The 10986-nt window shown below is 39.8% G+C and overlaps 1 protein-coding gene across 1 annotated transcript in view; it reads left to right on the plus strand.

Moving 5' to 3' along the window:
• The window catches only part of Slamf1 (signaling lymphocytic activation molecule family member 1), a 33201-nt gene extending 22426 nt beyond the window's left edge, over positions 1-10775 (plus strand). Inside the window, exons 5-7 of the mRNA XM_034520984.2 lie at positions 2358-2431; positions 7972-8067; positions 9102-10775. Of these exons, the coding sequence (XP_034376875.1) occupies positions 2358-2431; positions 7972-8067; positions 9102-9152 (221 nt within the window). The 3' untranslated portion in view covers positions 9153-10775. The remainder of the gene's footprint in view (positions 1-2357; positions 2432-7971; positions 8068-9101) is intronic.
• The last annotated feature ends 211 nt before the right edge of the window (positions 10776-10986 follow it).

Here is a 10986-nt window from a genome sequence, read left to right on the forward strand (position 1 = left end):
GAAAAAAAATTCTCTGGTTTTACAACTACAGTATAGCAAATGCTAATGCTGCCTTGAAGGCTACGGCCTAGGACTCAGGTCTTTTCCATAACATCCTAAGGCTTGGCTGACAGGGAGCCAAGTTGATCTGGTTTCTGAAAATCTGTTTCTGTACTGAAAAAGAGGAGGATGGAAGAAAGGGAGGGAGGGAGGAGACAGAAAGAAAGAATCTAAATTATCTCGATTCAGTGGTCTTTTTGATCATTTGGGACTGTCCTGCCAATTCTAAGTTTTGACCTGAGAGGGCCTGCAAGGCTGAAAGTCACTAGAAGACTTGAGTACATTCTCAATTTGTATCCCTGACTGAACCTAGAAGGGGGCTGGGCAAACAGGTCTCATTTTGCAAACTCGAGTGGATTTGGAATGAAAATATATCTCATAGAAATACTTTGCACCCTCCTCCTACCCCCAACCCCTGCTGAGAACCTATGACCCCTACCCTCCAATTCTTACTCTTCCTCTCTCTGTGTGTCTCTGCTGACTCTGGCTTTCTTTCTCTCTGCATGCCTGTGTCTTTCTCTCTCTGTTTTCCTCTGTCTCTATCCTGTCTCTCTCTTTCTGTCTTTGTCTCTCCGCGTACCTGTCTCTTTTATGCATCTCTCTCTGTGTCTATCTGTCTGTCTGTCTGTCTGTCTCTCTCTCTCTCTCTCTCTCTCTCTCTCTCTCACACACACACACACACACACACACACACACTATTCGCTCACTCACCAGTGAGATTAGAACAATCTGGTATGCTATGCCCACAAAGGAAAATCACCCACTGACTTCGCTAGAATTCCTTGAACTTCCCCAGTGACTGCCCACTGTTTCCTCACCGAGAACCACACCCCAAATCAGCTCTTCCACCACACTCACAGCACAAGACTGGGTTTCTCTTCCAGACCAGAGTGTACTTCTTCTCTCAGTGATAGGCTCCCAGCTTTAGAAGAGGATAAGCTAATCGACATTAGTAACTTTACTCTAAAAACTATGGCTTTTTCTAACATGAGCATCCATACTCAACCTATATCTTGCAACAGTCCCCTGCAAGTCCTCCACAGGGCAGGCTCCTGCCTGTCCACATATGGGCTAGTGCATGATGCATGCAAGAGGAGGTTCAGTGTTAGGAAAAGTACATACAGCATGAAAAGCCGAGAATACCATTTGTATAAAAAAGGAGAAAAACCTATAAAATATAACCAGTATCTAACACTGTGCCATCCAGTATATTTAATCAAATTACTGTTAAGTAATGGTGTCTTGGTTCACTGCTCACACAGTTCAAGTACTTGCTCGCCACTGTGACTATTAGCCTATGCAGAGGGACTATTGATGTCTTCACAGAAAACACTATATTGTCCAAAGATGGGCATACAGGGAGCTTTTTAATTGGTTACTTCTGGGAATGAAATGAAGTTGGTTAATGAGGGAGAAGAAGTTACAGTTATGTATTTCTATCCTACTTGAATTTTTATGATGAGTTTCTTTGTAACTTAAAAATGTTTAACAATTAATTAATGTACGAAGACCTCAGACCCCGAGCTAGTTTTCTAGATTATGAGTGTAAGTAAGAGTGGTAGTTCTGAGTTGTTTTCTAGATGCTTCTAACTGGATCATTCCCCTTTACCACCATCCCATATACACACAGCAAGCCCTCCAGAAATAGACAGAGCTGTGAGTCAAGCCAGCTGGAGAATAAAAGACATACTATAAATAACAAGCTGTGACCTCAGGAAACCTAGAACCCGCTCAGGAGAACAGATAACACACAGAACTAAAGATTAAAGTAACTGAATACGACAGCAATGAAATGGCACCCAAAGCTCTGGGAGTCATGGCATCTGCTCCAGTCCTGGTACTTGAAAGACTGAGGCAAGGAGGATTTTGAGTTTGAAGGCAGCTTGGGCTATAGAATGAGGCCATGTTTTGGCAATGAGTGGAGTATAGGAGGAGAAGAAGGAAGAAGAGGAGGGAGGAGGAAGAGAGAGGGGCTGAGGTGTTGAGAAGAAAGTGCTCAGCACATATTGGACACTCGATATCTGCTAGAGTAACCGGTGTGGGTGCTTTGCAAGAGTCGTCTTGTTCGGTTTCTCAGTAACCCTATGAGACCGGCGTTTCAAATTTCATTTGCTAGGTAGGGATACAGGTCTGCACAGAACAAGTAACCGATCTAATGCTGTGAATGAACAAGGAGAGGCTAAGAACTCGTGCCTCATTCTTATGGCAGTGCTGGGGGGAGATGACTATACGGTAGAGAGGAAAGGCCAGACAAAACTGAACTGAGAGCTCACACTGAGGACTAGAGGATGGTAACCACTGTGTTTCTTTCTCTCCAGGTAAACCAAATCACTGCCAGCCACCAGTAGAAGAAAAAAGCCTTACCATTTATGCGCAAGTACAGAAATCAGGAGTAAGTTCTATGCTCCCCTTGGAGAGTGTCTGTCATATTTTCCACAGGATTTCTGATAGGCTGCTTTGCACACATCCATGGTCCTGCAGGGATCTAGAGTAGATGAACTGAGGAAAGTAGGAGAGTCAGGAACAAGAGCTCCCCAGTGTCACTGGACCCCTGTATTGTTTGAAAGCATAGAAAGCACTGGACATCTGGCAAAGCTACTGTGTAGTATCCTGGCCAGCCTGCTCCAAATAAAGGCATCTGCAGGGTACAGTCAGGGCCAGAAAGGGAGTACCTTGCTAATTCTAGTCAGAGAGGGTTCAAATGAAAGATGACACATGTTGAATAAGGAAGAGGGGGGAAAAGCTGAGGTAACATGACCACTGAACTAAGCAAGAAGTGATGGGAAGACGTGAGACATGATGGAGTCAGGGAACAGATATGTCAGCAGTGAAAGATGGGGAGTTTACAGGATTCTTGCTAGACCCTGTTGTTTTCTAGACATAGCTAACTCTAGGGAGGGGATTAGCCCACTGTCTATCCTTTTATGATGCGGTGGGAGCATATTCTTGAGTAAAAGTTATGAAAGTAAAGATAATTGTATAATAATACAATAAATAAATCTCCGAGGGCCAGGAGACAGTGCTGGGCAAATTTCTTTCTGCTGCCTGCTCACGGCCTGCTGGGTTTATTACCTCACCCATGGACAACTATTGAGAACAAACTTCCATTTAAAACCATGAGAGACCCAACAGTACTCTCTTGCCCAAATGTACACCTAGCTGAGTGTGTCTTTTAGAATCAGCTTCTCAAGAAGTATAAAACAAAAAGTAGGATTGTATCAAACCTACTGACCTACTTGAGAAAAAATTGTATCTTTCAGTTTGAGTCTTCTACCCATAAAGTACCACTCACATTGCCATTCCCTCCAGAACACCTCCAGACACCTCCAGACACCACAGCTGCCTGTCTCCTCCCCAAAGATAACCACAATCCTCCCTTCTTAAAGTATGAATTATATTTTTCTTGACCATTATAAAAATAGAACCCATTGATTTCTGCATCTGGTTACAAAATTCATGCATGTTTTTGAATTCTCATTGGTTTATCAACTATCAGTGTATGAATGTACTATTTTAGAATATTTTTATCCATTAATGGACATCTGAGATATTTCAAGTTTGAGGCTGTTATGAACATTACAGTTATGAAATTCATATGAACATATCTACATATTTGATGGGCACAAGTCTAGAAGTAAATTTGCTGAATTATGAGAGTATTTGGATTCCCCAATTCTTCAGAGTGGGAGTCAATCTACATTTCCAATAAATGAGTCTTAATAGTTTACATGCTAGCCAAAAATTGTTACTAGCAGACTTTTATCCATGCCAGCCAGGAGGTCTTATTATGGCTTTTTTCCTGATAAGTAACAACTTCTTATATGTTTATTGCCATATTAAAATCACCGGCTTTCAAATCTCTTACCCATTTACCTTTGTATAAACCAAAAGGCCGTTTTAGAAGCGAGCCCTTTCGAGGTTAGATCCATATCATGTGTGGCTTGCCTTAGTAACTTCTCAGCAAGATGTACTGATAAAAATACTTCTTAATGTCAGGATAGAACAAGTTATAACCTCATCCTTTACAGTTGTCAGTTCTAATAACCTGTTGGAGAAGCTTTTCTCAGTCCTGGGTAATAAAAATACTCTTTCAGCATCCTCTTTTACATTTGTTTGTTATATACCTAAGAAATATTTTTGAGTTTTTAATAGGAAGAGCTAAGTTTTCTTTTTTTTCCCACATGTGTATATTCTATTGGTCATTTGTTGTACAGATTGTTCCCCAACTGCCATGCCACGTTCATTATAATTTGAGGTCCCATTTATGTGTGGTTCTATTTTATGTTCTGTATTCTGTCCCATTGTCCACAGCCTTGATTAGAGATATAAACTGTGATATCTGATAAAATGAGTCTCGACATTTGGTCTTTTTCTTCAAGCGTTTTTGACCAATTTTGGTACTTTGCATTTGATAGATAGTTCAAAATCAATTTGTTAAGCCCTTCTCACTAAATATTACTAGGATGTTAATTAGTGCCAAACAGACCAATGAGGAGAGTAAACATCTTCATTGTTTTGAATCTTTCCTATCCTTTAAGTCTTACTTAGTTTCTCTATGTGACATTTTATAGTTTTCCAAATAATATCTTTCTAATTTGTCAATTGGCATTTTATATTTTAAAACATTATCAACACCACCTTTTTCAAAAAAAAAATTTAGTTCCTAGTTATTTGCTATCGACATATCAAAAACTAACTTTTGTACATCAACTTCGTGTTAGCAACACTGCTGAACTGGTTTATAAGTTCTCACATTTGTTTGTTAATGACTTGGGTTTTCTCCAACACCATTGCATTATCTCCAAAGAATTAGCTTTTCTTTTCCAAACCATAGAGCTCCATCTGCTTTCCTTTGCCCTGTTTCACTGGCTGAGATTTCCCACATGGTGGTGGCCAGAACCAGTAACAGAAGTCTTATAAGGTTCCAGGTTTGAAAGAAAAACTTTGAATATACCATCATTAAGTATTTTTGCTGAAGTTTTTCTAGTAAGCTCTTTTCCACATTAAAAATATTGTTGAGACCTAGAGATTAGTCAAGGGTTAATAATGTATACTGCTTGTTTTAGAGAACCTGGGTTCAGTTCCCAGTCTGGCAGGTTACATCCATGTATGCACTTGTAACACCAGCTCCAGGGGATGCAATGCTCTCCCTGTTCTAGCCTCTGCAGGCACATGCTTTCCTGTGCATGTACCTCTTATTAGTCAGTCTGAGCATCCCCCTACACACACACACACACACACACACACACACACACACACACACACACACACTTAAAAATAAGATAAATCAAAAATATATTGGCAGGCTAAGCATAGCCTGTAATCCTAGCACTTGGGAGGTGATGGCAAGATTATGGCAAATTCAAGGCTAGCTTGAATTATGTAAAAAGTTTCAAACTAACATAGGCTACCTACAAGTCTCAAAAATTAAATGAAAAAAAAAAAAAAGAGAGAATATTGTCTGAGGCTAGAGATTTAACTCAGTGATGAAGTACTGAGCATTCAATGAAGACCTGGCATCAGTTCCAATGCTGGAAAAGAAAGAAAGAAGAAAGAAAGAAAGAAAGAAAGAAAGAAACAAACAAACAAACAAACAAACAAACAAACATAAATCATTATCTTCTATTCCTGGTTTGCTAGACAAAAAAAAAAAAAAAAAAAAAAAAAGTATCACAAGATGATGTTCTATTTTACCAACACCCTTCTTGCATCTGCGGCTCTAACATTCAGGTTATTTTTCCCTCACTGTATCTGCCACTGTAGGAGCCAAACATATTTTGCACTCTGGAGTAGAACAAATTTAGTTTGGTCCTTTAAAAAGCAAGGCTTTTATTTCCCTGTTGTTTTATTATCAGCTTTCCCCCTCTCCCCAGTTAGTTTCTGGTGACGTTGGCCTCTCATCCTCCTTCCTCACAATGACTTTGTGAGATTTGATATCACAATTATGCTAACCTTGCAAATGGTTGAGGCTTGAATTCTTTCTCCCAAGCTGCCCAAGCAAATCATTACAAACTCTGCTTTAAACAACCAGAATTTTGTTTACATACGTTTCGGAGACCATAGATCCAAAATGAAACTGACATCTTTGCAGGACCACAGCTTTCTGGTTGAGAGACTCCTTTACCTCAGTGTGATCTGATGGTGCCAGGCAACCTTCAGCTTTGGTTGGTTTGTGGTTGTACCACAATTTCTGCCTCCAGCTCCACATAACTTTCCTGTCTGTGTCTCTGCTTTTCCTTTCCAACTCTTAGGACATCACGTACTGGGTGTAGGATCCACTCTGATCCAGTGACCTCAACTTGATGTTCTGGCCTTATCTGCACCTGAGGAGGCCTTAATCCCACACCCTGACTCTGGTGGTACAAATCTTTTGGGGGCTGAAAGTCAGCTCACCAACAAGTGCATTTTTCCCCTGTAATTCTCTGGAATATTTGGCTGGGATTTATTGTATTTCTCCTTTATATATTTGGCAGAACTTACTGGTGAAAGTCTCTGAGATTTGCATTTTTTTGATAGAAGATTTTTTAAAATTAGATTTTTATTATTCTACTTTATTCTCTGTTGCATTAGTAATTAAATAACTGTTTTCTCTATTTTTTAGTGGATACCCCAGAGATTATAAAATACATCCCTGACTTCTCAACACACATTTGTTCCTATTATTATCCTCCAGTACAACACTTTAACTACACTATAACTTTGCATCTTGATTTATATTCTGTTTTATTGATTTTAATTTATATGTATTTTAAATTTATAAGACATCATTATTATTTTATATATCAATATGTACAGACTCACATCCTTACAGTTTCTTTTATTTATGTTTATCATGATTGTATTATATCATTATAAAGATGATAACAGAGAATTATTCAAAAATTAGCATTTGTTTTTTCATCATAATTGCTGTATGATATCTGTATAAAGAGCATAATAACAGCCAGGTTTCATGGTGCCTGGCTTTAATCCCAGAAGGCTGAGGCAGGGAGATCTCTCTGAGTTTGATGCTAGCTTGGTCTATATATTGAGTTCCAGTCTAGCCAAGGCTACACAGTGAAAGTCCATCTCAAAAAAGCAAAACCAGAACATATCAACATAGAGAACTAAACAGCTGTTGCTTATCCGGTAGGATCCGCTCCAGAGCTTATCATGGCTCCTCCTTTGTGCAGTAACTTCAAGGATTCGCATTCACAAAGAATATGCAGAAATGAGTTATACAACTTATACACCTGATGTTGTTCCAATTCCTGGAGACATAAAAGTCTGCGACCCCAAATGAAGATAGGAGAAACAAAAATCTGCCCTTAAAGTAACTCCTAGGTATAAGGAGTTACTTTAAACACAAATTGCTAACTCCTTATACCTAGATAAAAATCCTAAAGGGGAATTCAGCAACAGCTCCAGTAGAACTCTGGTGGTTTCTATCACACTCTGCTTTGTAAACTTTCCCAACTGAATGCAGAAAGTGCGGGTTATCTACTAAAGCCATTTATTCCTGTATTTAGATCTGGTCACACTAAAATTTTCTTAATCAGGAAGAGAAGGAAGGGTTGTATCAGTGAATAAAAGTTGATTAGTAAACTGTTTTTATGTGCTCTTCTACCATCGCATCCCTAGTCAGAAATGTTTCATTAAATTAAATTTTTCTCCAAACTCTATTATCTAAGAAATGTATGGCAACTTCGGTAAACTTTTTTTTTTTAAAGTATTAACAAGGGATGAGGTTGCCTTGGGAGGTTGTAAGCCCTGAGAGATACCTCAGGGAGTGGCTACAGTGACCTGCAGGCAAGTTTGGGAGTATTCTCACCAGGGAGGAAATTAGAGTAACTGGCTAAGGAGCTTTTGAACCTGAACTGCTTTTCTGTGGGGCAAGGTGGATGGGACCCAGCTTTTTGCTCAACTAATCTGCTTTCTTTGCTTCTTTTGTAGCCTCAAGAGAAGAAACTTCATGATGCCCTGACAGATCAGGACCCCTGCACGACCATTTACGTGGCTGCCACAGAGCCTGCCCCAGAGTCTGTCCAGGTGACATATCTCTGCCTCTCCTCACTGAATGTCTGATAAGAGACAGAGAAGAAGGGGAAAAAGGATTTTATTACTTATTTTATTTTACTTTATTTTTGAGTTGAGATGGAATGAAACAGATTGGTGAGCGGTAGACTATGAGAGTGGTCTAGATCACACAAGGAGCAAGGAGAAACTGCAGCCAGGGTTAGTGAGGACTCACACAAACCCTTGATTCCATCTCAGAAGCTGTGGGTTCCTATCTACTGGCTAGTATCTCTCTGAGAGTCATCCAAGGGTGTGTTTCTGAGGGTATTTCCAGGGGCAGTAGATAATGAAGGTTCTGATCTGATTGACAGGTTCCTGATCTATGATGGCCTCATAATGTAACCATAGTGTTAAAAGATGGAAAAGCTAGGTGGTGAGGCCTTGTTGGAGGAAGAAGCCCACCCATCGTATGTTTTTGAAACAGGATAGATGTTGCTCTGGTTTCTTTTGGCATCCTGCTTTAATGTTTCCTATCTGCCATGATGTGAACTTGCTTGTCTCTTTTTTCTTTGACTCTCCTTGCCTTATGAAACATCTATTAACTATTTCTGTATTACTATGACCAAAATATGTAAGAGAACAACTTTAAGGGAGATTTGTTTTGGCTTACAGTTTCAGAGGATTCAATCTATCATGAAAGGGAAGACACAGCATATCATGGCATGACAGAAGTCCTGATTTAAGAAAGTTTCTTCCAGAGGAGGAGAGGGAGTGGAGGGAGGGAAGAAGAGGGGTGGGAGAGGAAAGGGAGGAGAAGGGGGGGCAATGCCAGTCTTCAGATAACTAGGAGCAAATCTCTCATTTCTCTGATGGCATACTTATGCTTGGAAGACAGATATAACCAAATTTGCAGGCAAACACTTGGAGACCCGAGTGCTGGCTCTAGCAATGTCCAGACAGTGTCATCCCGTAAGCATAGTGCTATGCTGCATGAACTCTAAGCCTTTCCTTTCCCCAGGGAATGCTGCCTGTGAAACTTCTCTCTATTCCTTCTTCTTTGTCCATAGGAATTTAACCCCACCACAGTTTATGCCAGTGTGACACTGCCAGAGAGCTGACCCATAGACCCAGTGAAAGGACTTTTTGAAGGAGGATAGAAGAACCAAAAGACACACTGAACTGGGCCCCAGGTACCAAGTTCTCTGTGACAGAAACTGCACATCTGTACCCTTCTCCAATCAGTTCCTTGGTGATGGATCTGCACAGGCATGCCTGTGAAGTAGATGAGGAAGTGAGGCTTCTGGAGCATGTAGCCTGCTCTGCAGCTGACACAGAAGTGAAGCAGAGATCCTTTGATATAGCGTTGTTCCATCCTTGCTGTGGCAGATAAAATGCATAATGTGAGTTCAGACATCTCACTCTTTGCTGGGTTGGATAACAGAACCCCAAAACAACAACAACAACAACAAAAAAACAACTAGGACAAAGACTCCTTCTCAGATGGCTGCGCACAAGGTACAAAGACTGGAGACATTTTCAGTTTGACTCTCTGTACTTTATTCTGGAAGTTAATTCTGATAACCTCAAGACCAAGAGTTCTGTGCCTCAGTTTCTCTCTCATCCTCTACATAAAGAGGGAACAAAGCATAAAGAATGAAATCTTTATTGTCTGAGATCATTCTATAAAATAACTGATATTTTATTTGCAAAACTCAAGCTAGTAATTCAATAGACTTGAAGATGATTTTGGACCCTCTTAAGCTTCAAACAACAGAGTGGAATCCATCCAAGGTTCTTCAAAGTACGGTTCTCAGCAAGCAGCATTCTGTTTAAGTCAAAGCAGCAATGTTTGGTGATGCTGCTGTAAAGTTGCCTGGGATACTCAGAGGAACTCGGCCCAGGGAGGTTTTTTTCACTTCTTCAAAGGACTTTTGAATTTAAGTTCTCTGTTTACTACTCCCTTGAGCAGAACTCTGGATCCTGAAGATTCTCTCTCCGTTGGTTCTGAGGCCATTTTATAACCTAGGCCTCCTGTGGACATGCAGGTCTACTGCCCACTTCCTATCTCACTGCATACCTCTGTGTAGTAGTAAATTTAACCTCAAATAGAAAATTAAATTATTTTTGATTGAACAGTTCCAAATGATTAGATGTTCAGTCTCTTAGATAACAGGTTTTAGGTAATCTGTGTAAAGTCCTTTTTTCTTCATGTTGTCTGCCCTCAGAGAGGCCATCTTTCAACTTATTGTTCTTCTTGCACAACTTTGACAAATACTTTAAAAATAACCATCGTGGAGATGGGGAGAGGTCTAAATGGATAATAGTGCTTTCTTTGCAAACATAAAGATCTGGGTTCGAACTCCTAGTGTCCATTGAAAGAGGAGTGTGTCTGAGTGTGCCTGTGACACAGAGACACAGGTCCTGAGACATTGCTCCCTAGCCTTCCCAGCCTGGCATAAATGTCAAGTCCCCTGAGAGTGACAGAGGAAGACACTTGCTACACACATGCACACACACACACACACACACACACACACACACACACACACACAAAACCCTATTATATCATTGCATAACAAAGAACATCAACTGCCCGGCTCAAAACTCAGATGTCCCATTACCCTGTACCTTTTTGTATTTAGATAATTCACAGTGTAAGTCCTATTGCTCCATGTATCCTATTCTGTGTTACTAACTTATATCAAAGTATTGCTAATTATACTCAACAAAAGCCAACTTTGGATTTTTTTATGTAAGAAAGAAACATTGAAAATATGTTATTTGATTCAAATAACTACTAGGATATTCTAAAAAAATCTTCTTTGTTAGGGTACGCTAGAGTAACAAACATATAGAATGAATATGTATTGGATATAATAAATATTCTCATATATATATATATATATATATATATGGATTTATTAGAATAATTTACAGGCTGCAGTCAATCTA

Source organism: Arvicanthis niloticus, chromosome 16 (assembly GCF_011762505.2).
Source record: "Arvicanthis niloticus isolate mArvNil1 chromosome 16, mArvNil1.pat.X, whole genome shotgun sequence".
NCBI classification, from domain to species: Eukaryota; Metazoa; Chordata; class Mammalia; order Rodentia; family Muridae; genus Arvicanthis; species Arvicanthis niloticus.